The sequence below is a fragment of the Ochlerotatus camptorhynchus genome, unplaced genomic scaffold (genome assembly GCF_037179485.1).
Source record: "Ochlerotatus camptorhynchus isolate MF236.1 unplaced genomic scaffold, CSIRO-AGI_Acam_v1.1 ptg000423l, whole genome shotgun sequence".
In the NCBI taxonomy this organism is placed as follows: Eukaryota; Metazoa; Arthropoda; class Insecta; order Diptera; family Culicidae; genus Ochlerotatus; species Ochlerotatus camptorhynchus.
In genome coordinates, this window is record NW_027040909.1 from 1,750,397 (window position 1) to 1,770,750 (window position 20,354).

A 20,354-nucleotide genomic window follows, 5' to 3' on the forward strand; every position below is an offset into this window, starting at 1 on the left:
CAAAATTCGTTCTGAGCTCGCTACAAAAATATAATGAACTATTTTAAAAATGTCGGAATCCTTAAATTTTTTCGAAACCCAAGGGCCTTGACGAATTTCTAGTATCTAGAATTTATTTCTAAATTATGGATTCTTGATTTTATTTCGAAGTTTGGCATTTTGAACGTGTTTCTTAGCCCCACAATCTCAGAAATCTAAAAATCTCAAATTCAGCATCTCAAAATTAAATTATAATTCTCATAAGCTTGCAGAAACATTTGAGCATGCCCCACAGGGGCAGGGTTGTTAACCTTTTGTCTATACCTCTAAAATAAAGCTAAGTTCCTTGCGAAAATCCTTCAAAACGGGTATTAAATAAGTTAACTAAGAGACAGGCATATCAAGAAGACTTTAGCATGCAAAAAGTCAGAGAAAATAATCAAATAATCGACGAATAATCAAGATTGCAGAATTGCCTGGGGTCAAATTGACCCCAAAATACAGACAAAGGGTTAATCGATAACCGTCGATAACGTCTGCAACGGAGATTTTGCGTTGCAGTTAACGCATACGTTGTCGACGGTTATCGATTAACAACCCTGACTGTAAGATAGTTTAAGTTTTGTAGTTTTATACGTTTTTAGCCGATCGCGTTTTTTTTTTAATTTAGGGCTCACGCAGATTTGGCATAAGATTTATTTACAAATTCTCGTAACAACCCTGTATATCTAGAAGACTGTATATCTGAAAATATTTAGAATCCCCTTTGGAAACCTTTTGAACATCTCTTCCATCGAGCCCACTGAACTTTCATTTGACATCTTTTTAACTCGTCATCAATACTTTGTGAACTAAAATCATGCAATTAATTCTTAAATTTTCTTAGAATTTCAAGCCTTTTTTTAAGAATTCACTGAAGCATCCTCCCATAATTATACTTAAAGTTCGCTTGAATTCTTTTTAGAATTCTCAAGTAATTCACCTCAGAATTGTATTGAAATTTTGTTCAGAATTATCTTGGAGTTTTCCACTAAATTCTGCTGGAATTTTGTTAGGAAAGTTCCTTGAAATTATCTAGAAATTTGTTTCGTGATGCCCTTGGAATTATCCTCGGAATTTCCTTAAAATTATTATCAGATTTCCTTGGGAATTGCACTCTTGAAATTCGATTCCGTTGGTATTTTTCACGGATCCTATGATCCTCTTCACAATCGGCTTGGAATTTTCCACAGAGCTACTTACAAATTCTACACAAGTGACTTAAAGTCAAAGTGTTTTCTCTGGAACACCTAGGTGTTATCACTGACTTTCATTCTAAAATCTTCTCAAAATCCCTTCCAACAAAAAAAAATCTATTCTGGCCCAAAAATCTTGAAATTTTTTAAATGTTCAACATCTTATTTTTCTTTTAAATGTGTCGATCCTCTTAACGGAATCCCTTTATGAAGAACTTTGAGTGTTTTGGTTTATTTCCTTTAAATTCCGTTATAATTGCTTATCTTTTGACAGATACGCGTATTTCGTGTACTACTTGCAGACTTCATCAATGCCAAGTACTCAACACCACTGAAGAATCCATAACAGGGCAATAGTGACAAGACTCGCATCGCTTCCCGAGTAGACAAGAATATCAAATCAGTAACAAGTTTATACTATTAAAATTGGGGACAGAATTCATCGTCAAAAATTGCTATTAGTTTGATTGGTCAAAAATAATATAAAATAACATATGGGACCATAATTGAGTAATAGCAAAGCCAGTTGTTCTCATATTTAAAGAATAGCAAAAATCATAGCAAATTAATATCACATTTTGTCATTCTATCTCATCAAGTTATTGGTATGTTGTTTTAGTTAATAAATTTAATAACTTAAATAGCTTATTCTGCTATCAGATAAAAATTAGCTCTTGAATTCATGCTTTGATAGCAGAATAAGCTATTATCTTGTTATAGCGCACAACGTACCAATAACATAATAAGAAATTGATAGTAAAGTTTGATATTATTTTGTTATGCTTTTTCTATTTCCCTCTACCCGGGTTGTACCGAGAATAAGCAAGGATAAAATGGGTTAGTCGTATGAGTAATTTATAATCTTATATCCGTTGTTCTCTAGTTTGAAGTGGTTAGGACTAGGGTTCTGATATCAATATCAGTGCAATCGCTTGTTTTTACCAACAGTTTGCAAAAGGTCACTTACTGACTACTCCAAACATATTTAATAACTTCTACTTAATTTTCCTGACTAAATAGATCATTAAATTTAATCCTTTAATACAGCGCCTTTTCGTTTTTGACAACACGACCTCAATAAATAGATGATTACTTCCTCAATGTTCTTCTAGTGATTTCTATACAGTTTTTACATGGAAGTTATGTTTCAAACGGGAAGGCACTGTATATGGGAGTTTGTGGGGAAATAAGTGCCAAACATGTACTTTTTTAATAGTTTCAAATGAAGCTCATATTGTGGCCTTTTTCAGATTTCAGAGAACTACTAAATTATATCTTCTATATAAGAAAACAATCTAATTGTATAGCCCGTAAAATAACGATTCTATTCCTCAAAAGCCAAGGTTGATTCAATCTTGCATGCTCTAAAATTAGCATCGGGCCCGGAAGTGCTTGATATAATTTACCCACTCAAATATTATTTTAAACGATCTCCATTGGCTACTGCATCATAAGCAACGCTCTCATGGGTTGAGGGAAACACTAGCTGGGTCACAGCCAGAGAAAGGTAAACTGTCATATAACGATGAAAAAAAAAAACATCCAAAATATCATAATTCAATTCTTGCGAAACTAAAACACAGACTTGATCCAACCCACGAAACTTGTCCGGTCTGCGCACGCGGCCACAGTATAATTATCCGGGACCCAACCCATAAATCATCTCGTTCCTCGCCTTACCACTACTACCGCACGACGATAGTGTTTTAAACAATAGTTTTAAAAACGACTCACCTTAGCTTTCCGGCGTATTCGACTTCGATGGCACTGCGATCACGAATAAAATTACCGTATCGGTCTAAAAAATCAATTCCTTTCTGTGTGTGTGTCGCCAGGTTCTCGTACTGATCCTGAAATCGGAGGGAAACAAATGAAAAGAAGAAAGTGATTAGTGATACCGTGAGTTTTATACGCTCGTGAGACGTTTTGACGATTAAAAGATTAAACGAGGAGTTAACGTTCGCTGCGAACATCTATAGAGTTTGTATGGTAATTTTTGCTGCTGCTGGAGAGTGCTGGGAATGGGAAAAAGAACAAAACTGCCAAATAATGTGCTAATAAACAGACTCGCCGGGGCGGTGGGATCGAGACGAAAAATGTTGAATAATTTAGCAGTTCAAATTAACATTCCTCCCATGGTGCGGTTTTGGAAAACAGAATATGCCAATGATGAGGTGTGCGCGTTTAAGTGTGTGGGCGCCGTAAAAGATTCTACAGGTTCTGTTACAAGAACAAAAAAAAATCAATGGATTAATGTATGCTATTAGTTTTTATCTCACAACTACTGACAGCATAGCATCACTTTCCTATGGTTAAAAAGTTATTCAAAAAAAGAATGTATGAAGATTTCAACATTTAGAAGCCAAAACAAAACAATTCGGTAAAATTAAAGCTATTAAGTGCGCCAAATATTTTTTTCGGAAAAAGCTCTAATTTAGTGAAAATCAACATTATACGTTTTTCTGCATACACAATAAATTGTCAATTTTTTTTACTAGCGACATCTGTTGCGAAAATCAACCATACTGGTAATCCATTCGAAAAGGAAAGCCTCAACAACAGAGGTAGATGAAATTTTATGAAGGAAACTCAAAACTCCATCGAATTTATATTATTCTTAAATAATTGCAGAAGCTTTTACAGAAATTATGTTTGAATATTTGTAATTTCAAAAAAGCTCCTCGCTACGCCATTGCCAATACTCAACGTCAGGAAAATCAGTTGATCAAGGTTAAAAAAACGATTGACGGCAAAGGTTAGCTCCGTTCAGCCACTTCAGATTTAAAACGTACTAGGACCAGTCTTGAAACCAAGCCTCCACGAGTTTGCGAGAAATTATCGCTATCAATTTCGCAACCGATACAACTGCTCAGTGGCGACTTCAAGGCGCAGTCAAGTGCGCTTTCCGGACTGTTGAATGCTACAACCTCCGGCGGTTGGCAGCTGGAGCTATGAAGCCGGATCGCCGTTGTCGCCACCGGACGATCAGACGAAAGAAATTAAGATAACACCCATGGCAGGAATGATACCCAGCATTGAAGATTTGCTCTTCAATATAGCATTTATGTTTGACCAGTGGAATCTGGAAGAGGAAAACAAAACCCTACAAACCGAACGAAAAACCATTTGTGGTTAACATTCGCAGTTTCAGTCTGGTGGGTTTAGCGAATAATTTCAAGTACAAATGGACGAGGAAAAAATCCATCTAGTAAATTTGGCGCCAGAGATTTAATTATCGTGCATGGTCAATGGGTGGTAAACAAAGATGCAAATACGAAATTTTGTAACCATAAACACCACCATCACCATACTTCGTTTGTGGTTTTTGGCAAGCGTTGTGGTTGTGAGTGCGCAAAACAGCGAGGGGTTAATGTCTCGAGGAGGATTTAGACGCTTCGCTAGCAGCAATGGCATTGTTTTAATTTAGTTGCATTCGGCGCTGTTCAGTGATTTTGGGCAGATTGCCGGTTTTCCGTCGCTGAATGCTTCTATACACTATTAGTTGCTAGAAAATTGAAAAAAAGCACAAAACTAGGTTACTCTCCATCGTTTGCAATGGTTCAGGCTTAACTGTAGTCAGAAGTTGAGACGATTTGCTCATTCGAAAACGAAAGTTATATAAATTACAAGGCATTTTTTATTTGTTTCGATCCACTGAATTCGTCATGATTTACGGGCGAAAAAAAGGAAACATTTCATGAATTAAAATGAGTTTGTGCTCCGTGGCGGTATAGTGCGTCTCAGAAAATTACACTAACTACCCAATATTTACCAACGGGTAGTAGGGCAAAAGATCGAAAAGAGTAGATGGAACGGTTGAATTTAGATCTGCTACTAAATAACTAAACTTTTAACGACAATAAACAATTAAGGCAGGTACAGACAGAATCCTAAATATCTTGGAATGAATTCAGGATAATAAAACTTTTTACTTATTATCCTGAATTCATTCCAAGATATTTTATATTAGATCTTTAAGTTTAATCGTATATAATGCTAAATGCCGATTGAATCAATTTTGTATCATACAGTTAGTACAAATTCAGAGATGAACTTGCCAAAGGCAGAAAGTCTCTTTAATAATGAAAGGCAGAAAGAAAGGAAGAAAGAAAAGAGATGTTAGTAAAGGGTGATACGGTCAAAATTTGGTCAATATCAACTTGACGTATTTCTTTCAATTTTGCATTTAAAAAATCTGAACACCCCTCATTTTGAAGGTGTGTGTGTGTAGAATGTTGCTCCTATTTTGATTTTGGAATTCACTCTTCAGTTGTCAAAATGCCGTCCAAGCAAGAAGAGCAGCGTATCAAAATTTTGCACGCGCATCGCGAAAATCCGAGCTACTCGCACGCAAAGTTGGCAAAATCGCTAAAAGTTGCCAAATCAACCGTTACAAATGTAATTAAAGTGTTTGGGGAACGTTTGTCGACAGCCAGGAAGTCTGGATCGGGGGGAAATCGAAAACCGGAAGCCGCTGAGACGACAAAGAGAGTTGCCGGTAGTTTCAAGCGAAACCCTAACCTCTCTCTCCGAGATGCCGCAAATAAGCTGGGTGTATCGTCTAAAACCGTGCATCGAGCCAAAAAACGAGCCGGACTATCGACTTACAAGAAGGTAGTGACTCCAAATCGCGATGATAAACAAAATACGACGGCCAAAGCGCGATCCCGGAGGCTGTACACGACGATGCTGACGAAGTTTGACTGCGTGGTAATGGACGACGAAACCTACGTCAAAGCCGACTACAAGCAGCTTCCGGGACAGGAGTTTTATACGGCAAAAGGAAGGGGAAAGGTAGCAGATGTTTTCAAGCACATGAAACTGTCAAAGTTCGCAAAGAAATATCTGGTTTGGCAAGCCATCTGTACCTGTGGCTTGAAAAGCAGCATTTTCATAGCTTCCGGGACTGTCAACCAAGAAATTTACGTGAAAGAGTGTTTGAATAAACGTCTGCTGCCTTTCCTGAAGAAACACGGTTGTTCCGTACTGTTTTGGCCGGATTTGGCATCTTGCCATTACGGTAAAAAGGCCATGGAGTGGTACGCCGCCAACAACGTGCAGGTGGTTCCCAAGGACAAGAACCCTCCCAACACGCCAGAGCTCCGCCCAATTGAGAAATACTGGGCTATTGTCAAGCGGAACCTAAAGAAGACCAAAAAAACTGCTAAGGGCGAGCAGCAGTTCAAGGCAAACTGGCTTTCTGCGGCGAAGAAGGTGGACAAGGTGGCTGTACAAAATCTGATGGCAGGGGTCAAGCGTAAGGCCCGCCAATTCGGATTTGGAAAAGCGGAAGCCTAACTGAATATTTTTCCTGAATTTTATACTAATTGAACTTGAAAAAGAAATTTAATTTGATTTTTTAAATAAACGATTTCACCGATTTACACGCGTTTTCCCTTGACCAAATTTTGACCGTATCACCCTTTAGAAATCAAATCGTTTAAAATTTGAACGATTGTCATTTGACTGAATTAGTTGACAAATGCGATAACAAATCAAATCGTATATAACTCCTGAGCAGTCTTGTGAGCGGTCACGGTAGTTGACACATTTTCTGTGATAATCGACTGCCTTTGCCTCCGAAACAAGCTATCATAGTACAGTACCAAACTCAAATGTCATTTGACAGGCTCTGTCATACGACACTGTCGCCGAAGACCGTCACGAATGTATGTATTTTAGTTTTCCTCATAATATGAGCTGCTGATGTTGTGCTTGTGTGAATTCTGAAAATAGCAAGCAAAGATGTCGTAGAATAACATTTCTGATCAGAAATGGTTTGATTTACACCAAATTGAGGAATTACAACGAAATCACACATGTCATATGATACTTATTTGATAATTTTCTTTTTGATCGAATGTTCTACCGGTTGTGTTGTGTGAGAGAGACGACAGTAGAGCATAAGTGTACGAATACAAATAGACTGTCACGCACGACAACGAAGCGAGTGTAGTAAAAAAACGTCAACTGTATCAACCCCTGCTCGTGAGCCATGTTTGTGAATTATATTCAATTTATTTATCGGTACATGTACACGTTTTTTTAAAGACCGTAAAAACCATAATTGCTACTTCGTTATTAATCAGAACTAGTGAAATTTCACGGATGAAGCAATTCAAAGTCCTACAACTTTTGAGAATAAAGTTTCGGAACTCTCGAAAGCTGAAGTTTCTGCAACTGGAACAGTTTATGGTGGTTGTGAATTAAAGCTTTTCAAATTGTTTTAATAGATGTATATTAAATACAACTTATTTATTTATTTATTTACTTAGAGATGGTCCATTAATTATGACACGCAAATTTGAAACAATTTTAAAACCCCCCTCCCCCCCTGTGTCACATTTTTTGCATGAACCTTAATTTTTTTTTGTATGGCTCGTCACAGTTTTCAAAACCCCCCACTCCCCCTAAATGTGTGACATAATTAATGGACGACCCCTTATTGATACACCAACAGGCTAACTCAAACACTAATGATGCTTCATTTGACCCACAATCTATGAAATGGTAGTGGGGTATACACAAATGTTGGTACAGTATGGGTCCGATTTTTACAACACGAATCCAATGTCTTTCATTTGCTAATGTCATGCCTTTCAATCCCTTAGCTCTGTTCCATATTTTGCATAGATTATTCATATAGTTGTGAAACTTCCTGGCGTGATCAGATATTCAGCTTAGAAATGTTTAGAATTTTTGGATAGCTAAAAAATAGTAATAAATAATGTTGTCAAAATCGCACCTTTTCACTAGGAACACCTGCAACATCTGCAGCTCTTGGAACTTCAAGTAGGTGCTCCAGAAAGCAGAAACGTAGTGAGAGGGGGCTAAAACGGCCCCCCAACAAGGGCGACCGGTGACCAGTTCTACTTAGCAACTTTTCCATGAAATGCATTCCAGAAGCAGAGGGGCAAGACGAATTCCCCCTCTTATTTACTAACTTAATTCAGAAAAAAAAACATTGAAAGTTTAAGAATCGTGAAAAAATATTATGCTCCATAGTTGCAAAAACTTAATTATTAGATTTCCTCTAGAGGAAGATAAATGGAAATAAATCTCCGAAAAATCTCCTTCCGAAATATCTACCGAATATAGAATTATAGAATTTACTTAAGTTTTCGAACGTTGAAAAATTTCCACGATTCCATATTTGAAATCATAATCAAGATGTAGGGCCCCGGTAAAATGTTAAGGCTCGTGGATGATCTTACAGGCAGAACTTTTCATGGCATTTTGATGAGAATTGGTATCATTCCAAGATCATTCTGTAGAGAACTCCTAGGGCATTCTTGAAAGTATTCTTTGAGAATGCAGCGGAGAGTTACAAGTTAATTCTGAAACGAATACTATGGAATTTGCGAGAAAAAATTCAGGTGAATTCAATGGAGAATTCTAAGTGAGTTTATGAGTAAAATTACATGACAATTTTGATCCCCGGTTCATGAGTTGATGGCTCTTACTGGCATCGGTAGCATTGGTGCTCAGCACGGAAAACAAGATCGACGGAAAACAAATCAAGGGAAAAAATAGGGATTGTAAAGACAAGTCCTGCAATACTCCAAAGAAAATTCTTAGGAGAATTTCAAAGGAACTCTAAGCTAGTTAAAAAGTAAATTCTGAAGATAATTTCATAGAAATTGTAATATAAATACAAATTTTGAAAAGGTATTAGAAAATCTAGAGGAAAACTTCACCGAAAATTTTGAGAATTCTATGCAAATTCTAAAAATAATCCTCATTAAAAAATATTATGTACTTTCTAGAATTGCAAAACATTAAGACAGGAAATCCAAGTGAATTCTGATAATGGTTCAAAGGGAATTTGAGTTTGATAGTTTCAAAAGAAATTTTAAGGTTAATTCCAATTTAGTTAATAATAATAATAATATAAAAATTAATAAAAAAAATAATAACTTAATATTCAAAATCTCAGATGTGTACAAATCTTCAGAATGAAAAAAAAAACTTCCCCATTCGTTTAGAAACTGGGCGTTAAATTCAATAAATTAGGAAAGAGGTGTCATTTGCATGGTTTTTCAAGAGCGCAGCGAACCCTCACTGACAGACATTTTTGAAACTAATGTAACTCCGGGAAATTCAGCTAACTTCTAAAACATTGGGAATTTTTAAAATTGTAAAACTCAAAGAACACTCCAAATTAATTAAATCTTCAAACAAAATCGGAAGCACTTACTACTGGTTTCGAACCACGAACGTTACGATTATCAGACCTGTGAATCTCCATGCTTCGGAATATGGATAGGCCAAAAGCGAATAAAAAGCGCGTTAAATTCATCGCATACTCGATTTTATTTTCTTGTTTCTACTCAACGGGAATTGGAGAGAATCGGTGCAAGTGTGTCAGTATTGTTTTACTGGATTTTTGAGCTTCTGGAAAAGTTGGAAAAATTGAAATAACCGTTATCCGTAAGAAAACAATGAAATTAACAAATTTTATTTTTTATGATTAAATGTGGCAAACAGAACTAAGTCGGTACAAGAAAAAAAATTCTCATTTTTGTATTTTACACAATTTTTTAAACTTTTACCGAACAGTTCCGCAATTCGAAAACCCAGTAAAACCTTACTGACTGGATTAGTGTGTGCCAACAAATCAGCCATCATCCGGAAATTCAAGGCTTTTTTATAATTAGAAAAGTTTAAGACCTTCCAGAGTTTCTGCAGGTCCGGGAATTTGTGGAACTTGCTCCTAGCAGTTGTAGGAGTTCTTAAAGTTTCAGAACTTCCTGTACTGTTAGTACTTTACGGATTGCGAGAACTTTCGCAACTCTTCAAATTATTTGAACTCCCAGGAATCCAAGAACATGAAATACTATTGAAAACAAAAATGAGTTCTCAGAACACTAGTGAGTTCAGTATTTCTAGCTCTTGTGAGCTTTAGAAACTTCCTTGGATTTCATGGCATTCCAATTCTTCGGAAATTTTAGAATTCCTGGAAAAATTAACTGTCTATAAAAATATCAGTCCCATATGGAAAAACAGCAAGCCGAGAAAAACCCGTTTAAAAATTTATTTCTCCGTTGACTATTATGGATACTTATGGATCCATATTTTTTGCGATATTTTCTTAATAAAACATGTAACTTTTAGTACACTAATTTCTGACAAAAATCTGTACGGGACTGTTATGCTTTTATGAGCAGTTTAGGAACTGCGGAAAATTTCGGAACTACTAGAAACTCTTGGAATTTAGAGATTTTGAAAACTTTTCAAACTTCTACAACTAAACTACTTACAGAACTCTAGAAACATTAAGAACTGTAAGAACTCCCAGAGCTCCGGGAACGTTTGGGATTTCAGCAAGCTTCTGAAAACTCCCAAAGATTTGGTTACATACTCTGAGAACTTCAAAAACATCTTAGAAATCCAGAAAGTTCGATCTACAGAAACTCAAAGAGCTCATGAGAACTCCAAAGAATTCCAATACTATGAGAACTTTCAAAACTCCAAGTGCTCCTGAAAGTTCACCAACCCCAAGAACTCTTTGTAGTGCTGCTGCGGCACTTTATGGTATGGTTTGGTGTTATAAACGCCATTTTGACTGTTTTATAATCATTTTGGCGTTTCTCAAGGACGTCATTTCGACAAACTCTATACCATTTTCCCAAAAAAGCCTTGCCAAGAAACCCGCAAAAATAGACTAAACTTGTTGAAATAGCCTAAACACAGAAATAACGAAAACAATTCATAAGAAAGCCGGTCAGTCCAAGAATTACTTTAAAAACGCGAAAATTAATAGCCAAACACCAATTAGCTATGCTTCTCGATTCGATGAAATGGTTTAAAAAAGTATCGGAATCTAGGTTATTTTGCTGTCAACATGATCTTAAAATGCCAATAATGGGCATAAAAATTCCAAAACAGCCTGAAATCGGAAATAGAATATAACAATCCAAAATGGCTTTAAAATCGCAAAAAAAAAACAAAATTGCCTCAAAACGCTAGAGTGGCTTTATAAAACTCCTAAATAGCCTGGAAACTCTCAAATTAATCTTGAAAATACCGAAACACCTTGTTAACTTCAAAACAACCTTTGAATCGCCTTGGATCTTGAAAACGCCAACTGGCTTCAGAAAGCATTAAACTGGCCTAGAACTGCCAAAATGACAACGAACACATCAAAATGGCGAAACTACTGGTCTGAAAACCGAACACCGAAATAGCTGTGAAATCTAATTAGCCTAAAACAACCTTGAAACTGAATTCTATTTTTTAGATTTTCACTTTTATGATTAAGCCTTCATGCAGGATTAGTACAGCATTTTTAATACGTATTTTTCTTTGATTTTTGCGCGACTTTTTTTAAACAAGTAGCATATTAATTTGGTTACAATTGAATAAAGGTGAAAAAAAAATGCATAAAGGTGAAAAAAAAGTGCACACCATAAATCGCTAAAACGACAATTTAAATTCCTAATGCTTCCATACATATTTAGAGATATTTTAATGTGGATTAAAATGATTGATTTTGTATAAAAAATGAAAAGCTGTCTTTCTATTCACGGGAACAAATCAAAAATTCGAAATGAGACAAATTACTCATGATTTCATGAACATAGCGTATTTTCATGCAATGAAAATACACCATGAATAATATTCATCATATTTGGGTGCGTAACGCACCCAAAGATTCCCGAAATCATGAATCATCCGAGTTAAAATCATGAACTAAACACGTAAAAAATAAATAAAATTTAGTATCAGACTGGATTCGAACCAAGAACCTTACGATCATTAAACCCACAGTTTGACCACTAGATTATCAGTACTTGTATGAGATGGAAGGCAAAAGGCGTATAAAAGATACCTTTGTAGTGCGGTGAACACAGTTTTCTAGGTAACGCTTAAAGCGGTCATGATTCTGCTGTATTATGAAATCATAAATTTCCATAACGAAATCATGAATCATTGTTATGATTTCATGGGATGGCAAGTTTTTTTTTTTTTTTTTTTTATTCATGATAATGGAATCGGATTTTTTTCCGTGTTTGGTTGAAACTTTGAGTTTCATAATTTAAAACTCAAGCCGTTTTACAGACAAAAGGATAAAACCTATTCTAAATTAGGCGTTTCATGCTGCTTCTGACAGCACTCACCAGCAGAGGGCGAGCAGCCTTCAGTCGGATGGACTAGAGGAGAATCGACTTGGCGAAAATCGGTATGTGGCGAAATTCACTTTTATTCAAAAATATCAATAATGGTGCAATTTTTCACTTTCTACATAATATCACTATTACTAAAAAGAACAAAATGTAGAAATTTTCTCACCACTAGAAGCAAGGTTTGGAGAGAAATTGACAGTTTTTAGAAAATCTCCGTGCCGCAAAACTGGTTTATCCACCACTAGCGGGGCGACATCTGTCGGATTTGATGGTGGAAACTATTACTCAATTTTTGCGGCTCATCTAAAGCAGCCCGGCTGGGTCGCAACCCATAGATTGAAAAACGCTCGTTCAAGCTTTAATTCTTAGCGCAATATAAATTTAAGCGTGAAATTTTGTGTTTCGAAACGTGAACTGCACGCGGAAAACTTGTTTTCAATAAATTAACATGTTCATTTTCATGCTTAAAAGATGCATATGTATCGACACAATGTAAGAAAACAAAAAAGATTTCAACGGATGCTATAAACACTTATCAGCTACCGAGAAGCTTTTCTTCGCGACAAGATCAAAGTCCTTCCAACATCGTACCGCCAATCATCAAAGGCTTGTGTAGTCGAATTCTATAAAGGAACAGTCGAAAACCAATCGCCCAAATCCCAAAGTCGAAAAGCTCGGAACAATATCGACTTCATCATCGAGTCTATTATTGAAATCGCATTTGAATTAACAGCTCTCAAATATACTATTCAAAAGAAAGGCTCGCTTCCGAGTGTAATCCCAAGACCAGAAATAGAGCCCACCGATTAACTAGCTCCACAGATTATGCACCGTCTGGACGGACAATTTATTAGCTCTCCGAGTGCTCGATTTGATCAGCCCTCGTTTGTTATCACACACGTTACTGAGATGAATCAATTTATCGTGGGTTTTTGAGGGCGATGGGCATTTAAAATGACGGTCCAAGACCCATCGAGTGCTTTTCTCTGCTTCCGACGACTTGGATCTGGCTATTAGTATGAGCCCTCGAATGGAAATGACAACTAATATCCATATTTTATCACCAGCCTCTAGCTTGGTTTACTCGTTTGATCAACTAACCCGTCTCGCATAGCTGCCTAACATGGAACAACCATGCGAACACGAGGATTAGTCCAAACATTATAAGCGGAATATGAATTTAAATTTGGCCGCGATTGACATCGTTCAGAACAGGTGGAACATGGGTTCCACTGGGAAATTTCTTCCGAAATCAATTTATTGAACAAATTATCTAATTAATTGACTTTCACCGCTGGGTGCTGCACTCTACTGCGTCGTCGAGCGCGGACTTCTGTTGTCCAGCTAAATTATGGTCGCCGATCGGCGTTGGTTGTCCAAAAAATTACCCCAATGCATAAAACATAACCATTTCTGGGGAGGAGTGTTGTGATAGGTTGAGTTGAAATGCGCCACTAATCAATTTTGAAGCTTTATGGTGATAAATGCAAATTTTAAAGCGAGTTAAGCTTGAACTAACATTATGGAAAGTGGCGAGATAAGCATTTGTTTTATTAGTGCAAAATAAAACGGTTTTAAGCGCAGTAAGCACAATTTATGGCACTGGATGGAACGGTTTACTACAGTGACTAGAGGAAACCAGATGAGCGAAGGTGTTATATGACTAATTAGTTGAAGAGTTTATGCACTTTAAGCTTTGTAAGTTTGTAGACAACGTGGGTGAAAGTGCGGTAAAATATGCTGATATATTTTGAATTCAATTTACGTTATTAATTTCGATGTTTTACATCATGTCTTATCATCGAAAATAAACATAACTTGTCATCATTCAAGGAACGACGTAATTGGGCATATCCGACATTGTTCGAAGAGCGGCGATCATGTAAACCAATGAAAGGAAATACACATACGTACAACGCTTGTTGTTGTTGTTGGTAGGTATTCTGAATACTTTTGGCCATCCGATTTTGAGATCTTAGATAGCCTAGTAAGTTAAGGCACAGTGGAGGCTGCGAGGTTAGATTCCCTAGTAAAACTTTCAGGTTGGACTTTTTCTCGACTCCCCTGGGAATAGGATTTCAATGTGTTTGCCACACAATATACAAATGTATGCATTGGTTGGCAAAGCCAGATAAATTGTTTTGGAGTGTCTATTATCCTACAAATTAAAAAAATGTATGGACGATTGTATACGCGGAGAGAGTGGGGGTCTATAACATCTAAAAAAACTGTCTACATAGTTTTTGGAACAGTCCCATGGTGTTTTCCCAACTTCTGATAATTCTCTTCAAAAACCCATTCAAGTTCTCCGCAGAATTTCTTTTAAATTCCATTGAAAATCTCTTACGAAATCTGTTGGAATCCTACTCATAATTTACTTGGATTTTTTCCTCAGAAGTCTCGAATCTATTACAAATTCATATGCAGCATAGCGAATTCTGAAATTTCTTGCTAATTTTGAGCTACTGAATTTACTGCGTGGCGGTTTTAACACGTCTTCCCATTTCAAAAATGCAAACTTTTGGCTATTTTCCAAAATGAAACTACTAGAATTGAGCAACTGAGTTTACTAAAATGCACAAATTTTAATTCAATGTGGCTTAAAAAACCAAAACGACCCCAATACTACAAAATCATCATTTAACACCAACATGAGATTGCCATAACATTTTTTTTCTCTGTTCGTAACCTAATATCACTGCGACCAGTAATTTAATCTATTGTAGTAGGGGAAATGGCCCTAATGTTGGCCTATGGATCTAAGATTGGGCACATCGCTAAAAATCCACTATTTATCAATTTTATCTAGATGAACGCGTCATTGAGACGGTACTAATGGCTATTTTGGTCCCTATTGAAAATTTAGTCGATTGCTGAATTTATGTATGGGCCCAAATTAGGAACATTTAGGCCGACATTACATCCATTTCCCCTATATCCCGTGTCCTTAGTTAGTGCATGTCGTATTACTCCACAACTATTGAGAAATGATGAAGTATCCGTTTTTTACAGCTGTCATTGTTGCATTTATCGCAAGGATCCGACTCTAATTAAAAGTCCCGCTATCTATACCCTTCGGAGTGTTGAAACACCTTCCAAGGGCGCTCCCGTTCGTCAGTCAACATTGCATTCCTTAGCAACAACATTAAGGAATGACACCGATAATGACCATGCATCAGAAGCCTAGTATTAACCACTTCAACCTAGAGAACAACGAATAGAAGATTAGGAATCACATAGATGAAGTCTAACTCATTTTTTCCTTGTTTCAAGATCATCCTCGGTGGACAAAGCCGAGTCTTGTCACTATCAACAAGGCAAGCAAAATCCTGTTCCCCTAGTTTGGTTAGAAGTTTCGAAGGCCTAACGCCATAAAAATTATTAAAACAAACGCCCTTGGAATATCCAAGACTGCCAAAGATGCCAAGTCCGCATCGTGCTCTCTTGCCGTGCGGATCTATTTGCTTTTTGCTGAAGGAAGTGTTACTACTACCTAAAGCTACAACAAATTTAAACAGCACTTTTCAGTGCTCAACCTGTAAAAAACTTTCTACCTTGTTCAACTCTTATTTCTCTTCGATCCTTGTTTGGACCCTACCCGAGGTAATCCTTCTTGGATATCGATTTGGAAAATTCCTCTTCGATCCTTCAGATTCTTATAGTAATCTGGCGCCTAAACGCAAAAGAAAGGGGCAAACTCTTGACCCCCCTTCTGATGAAATTAATTTGAGTAATCAATTTGATTTGCTCACGGATGATGAGAATGATCCATCATCCAAGAAAAATTTTAGTAAACTTTCCCGGCTTAATGCCAAGAAGGAAAAGATTCCCCCTATTGTGATAACCACTTCCGATTTCCATGCTCTTCTCATGGAACTTTTGAATTTCGTGAAAGTTAAGTTTTCACTACAAATTGGACGTCGGGGTGAATGCCGTGTATTGGCTGAAACCTTGGACGGATTTAAATGTCTTCTCAAGTATCTTACTGAGAAGAAGCACAAATTTTTTACTTACGACACCAAAACTGAACGTGTGTTCAAGGTTGTCATGAAAGGACTGCCCAGTGGTGAATCCCTGGATCAGATCAAAGATGAACTGGCAAAATTTCTTGGAGTTGTGCCACTCTAAGTAATCAAAATGAAAATGAAATCCCGTCCTGGCGATTCGCGCAACGGGATTTCTAATGATTTTTATTTAGTTCACTTCAAGTCTAGTGAACTAAACAACCTTAAGGCCTTAGAAAAAGCTAGCCTTATGCTCCATGTCCGAGTGAAGTGGGAACACTTCAGGAAGACTGGAGGAAATTTCCAAAACCTCACTCAGTGCCGTAAGTGCCAGGGATGGGGTCACGGAACTAAAAATTGCTACATGCCAGCTAAATGCATGAATTGTGGTGATTCCTCTCACGCAAAGGACGACTGTCCTGTGAAGGAAGATCCTAAGAAATTTAAATGTTCAAATTGTGGTGAAAACCACAACTCCAATTTTTGGGGATGTAAGACTCGCAAAGCGATCCTACAATCTCGTTCTAACCGACAGGTAGGAAACGCTCCACGTTTCCGGACAGGTACAAATTCCTCTGCTGTTAACAACGGTCAGCGAGGAACAAATTCTACATTCGTACCCGTAGGTACAAATATCACCCCTGCTTCACATTTTTCATCTGTACCTACTTCCCTCGCTGCTAACAATGTTCAGCGAGTTAATGGAGCTACCTATGCTGCCATTGCAACGGGTAGAAATCAAAATACTAACCAACGTTGAAACGGAAATTTTGACAATTTTGACTTAGGAAGCATTACTGCCCCTAAAATGGAATTTTTACAGAATTCATTAATTGGCATGATTTCTGATATGCTTAAATCTAACTCCATGTTTGATGCTATTCAAACTTGAGTAAAATTTGCAAATAATATTGTCATGACTTTAAAATTCAGTAATGGATTTTAAAGCATTAAACATTTTAAATTGGACTGCTCGATCTCTTAAAGATAATGAAGACGAGCTATTTAACTTTTTGAGAGTTCATAACGTGCATATTGCCGTTATAACTGAAACGTTCCTTAAACCTGACCATAAGCTTAAGAAGGACGCAAATTATTTGGTTTATAGAAATGATCGTCTTGATGGACCCTGTGGTGTCGTTGCCATCATTGTTCATAGACGAATCAAACATAAAATTCTTTCTTCATTTGAAACCAAAATTTTTGGGAGTTTCTGTTGAAACAAAATTTGGACAACTTACGTTTATAGCTGCCTATTTGCCATTCCAATGCGTAGGCCAGCAAAAGAATTTTCTCAAGGGTGACCTTCAGAAACTTACCCGTCATAGGTCTAAATTCTTTATTATTGGTGATTTTAATGCAAAACACCGCTCATGGAATAATGCTCAAAGCAATTCCAATGGTAATATTCTGTTTGATGATTGTTCTGCAGGTTATTACACTATTCAATATCCAAACAGCCCAACATGCTTTTCTTCTGCAAGAAATCCCTCCACTATTGATTTGGTCTTAACTGATTCATGTCAACTTTGTAGCCAATTGGTTACCCATGCTGACTTCGGTTCTGATCACCTTCCAGTAACTTTTGAAATATCCCAAGAAATAATTTGTAATCCCAACAGCTCTACTTTCAATTACCATAGAGCTGATTGGGATCAATATCGAACATTTATGGAATATAACTTCGATCCAAACATTCCTTTGCAAACCAAAGATGAAATTAATTATGCTCTTGAATCTCTGACTACTTCTATAGTTGAAGCAAGAGCTGCCTCAGTTCCAAAATGCGAGGTTAAATTCGATTCAATTATAATAGACGACGATCTTCAGCTCTTGATCCGTCTTAAAAATGTCCGTAATAGACAATATCAAAGAACACGCGATCCTGCTATGAAAGTTATCTGGCGGGATTTGCAAAAACAAATTAAAAAGCGATTCTCTGCCCTGAGGAACAAAACTTTTGAAAATAATGTTTCTAAATTAGACCCGAGTTCCAAACCCTTTTGGAAACTCACAAAAAATTTGAAAAAACCTCAAAAGCCTATTCCAGCGCTTAAAGAAGGTGGTAAAATTTTGATCACAAATTTGGAAAAAGCTCAGAAACTTGCTAAGCAATTCGAGAGTTCCCATAATTTCAGTTTGGGTCTTACTAGTCCTATTGAGAATCAGGTTGCTCGGGATTATCTGAATATTTTCTCTCGGGAAAATATTTTTGATGATTCCTGGGGGACTGATTTGGACGAAGTAAGGTATATAACTAAAAAGTTTCAAAATATGAAAGCTCCAGGTGATGATGGAATTTTCTATATCCTCATCAAAAAACTCCCAGAGAGTACCTTGTCTTTCTTGGTAAAATTATTTAACAGATGTTTCCATTTGGCATACTTTCCTGATAAATGGAAAAATTCAAAAGTTGTTCCAATTTTGAAGCCCGATAAAAATCCAGCTGAAGCTTCTAGCTACCGCCCAATAATTTTGTTTACTTTTTGAAAAGATAATTTTAAATAGAATGATGCTTCACATCAATACGAACTCAATTTTTGTAGATGAGCAGTTTGGATTTCGCCATGGGCATTCAACTACTCATCAACTCTTGAGAGTTACCAATTAAATTCGTTCAAACAAATCTGAAGGCCACTCAACTGGAGTTGCTCTTCTAGACATAGAAAAAGCATTCGACAGTGTTTGGCATGAAGGTTTGATTGCTAAATTGAAGAAGTTTAATTTTCACTTTATATTATGAAATTATTTCAAAATTATTTAACTGACAGAACTCTGCAGGTAAATTATCAAAATTCCAAATCTTATCGACTACCTGTTAGAGCAGGAGTTCCTCAGGGTAGCATTCTTGGGCCTATATTGCATAACATTTTCACTTCGGACCTCCCTGCTTTGCCTCAGGGTTGCCACAAATCTTTGTTCGCTGATGACACAGGCATTTCCGCTAAAGGAAGAAGTCTTCGTGTTATTTGCAGCAGACTGCAGAAAAGTTTAGATATTTTCTCTTCTTATTTACAAAAATGGAAGATTTCTTCCAACGCTTTCAAAATTCAACTTATAATATTTCCACATAAGCCTAGAGCTTCGTTTTTGAAACCTAGTAGTAGTCACATAGTCACTATGAACGGAGTTCCAATTTCCTGGTCAAACCAAGTGAAATATCTTGGATTAATACTTGACCAAAAATTAAGTTTTAAAGATCACATTGAGGGCCAAATGTAACAAATATATAAAATGTTTGTATCCTCTTATAAACAGGAAATCCAAACTTTGCCTGACGAATAAACATCTAATATTTAAACAAGTTTTTAGACCGGCCATGCTTTACGCTGTGCCAATATGGTCTTGTTGTTGCACTACTAGGAAAAAAGCACTTCAAAGGATTCAGAACAAAGTTCTGAAAATGATTTTGAAGTTGCCTCCCTGGTACAGTACTACCGAAGTACATAGAATTTCGAATGTTGAGACTTTAGAACAAATGTCCAACAAAATAATTAATAATTTCAGGCAAAAATCGTTGCAATCCTCAATTGCAACGATTAATTCTCTTTATACTTAGATAAGATTTAGTTTTAGTTTTTAGTTTTAAGATATCAATTGTTATACTGACATGCAGGTTTAAAAAACCTGTTTAAAATACTGAATTGCCAAGACAGGAACAATGTAAAAATACTTAGCTATATATCATAACAATTAAGGCTGGTAAGTTACTGTAGTAACTGGAGCACCTAGGTTAAAATGAAATGTAATTTATTTTAAATTTGGAACAAATCAAGAGTTAAAAAAAAATAAAAAAAAACACCTAAGATGCCAATATAAATTTAAAATGGCCAAAATCGCCTAAGAAACCACAAAAATGTTTAGGCCAAACTGCAAAGAGTAAAATTTTCAGAAACCACCAAAATGACCCAAAAGAACATTATAATGGTGTTAATACGCAAAAATCAGCTTAAAACTCCAAATGAAAAACTGGGTATGGTTGGCATCTTTCTCAACAAATTTCAACTATT

General features: G+C 36.5%; 1 protein-coding gene across 9 annotated transcripts in view; it reads right to left on the reverse strand.

Moving 5' to 3' along the window:
• Positions 1-20,354, reverse strand: part of Cip4 (formin-binding protein 1-like Cip4) — a 209,692-nt gene that overhangs the window by 70,700 nt on the left and 118,638 nt on the right. For all 9 annotated transcript variants that reach the window (XM_065233923.1, XM_065233919.1, XM_065233922.1 and 6 more), the window contains exon 2: positions 2,949-3,064. In XM_065233923.1, the coding sequence (XP_065089995.1) occupies positions 2,949-3,064 (116 nt within the window). The remainder of the gene's footprint in view (positions 1-2,948; positions 3,065-20,354) is intronic.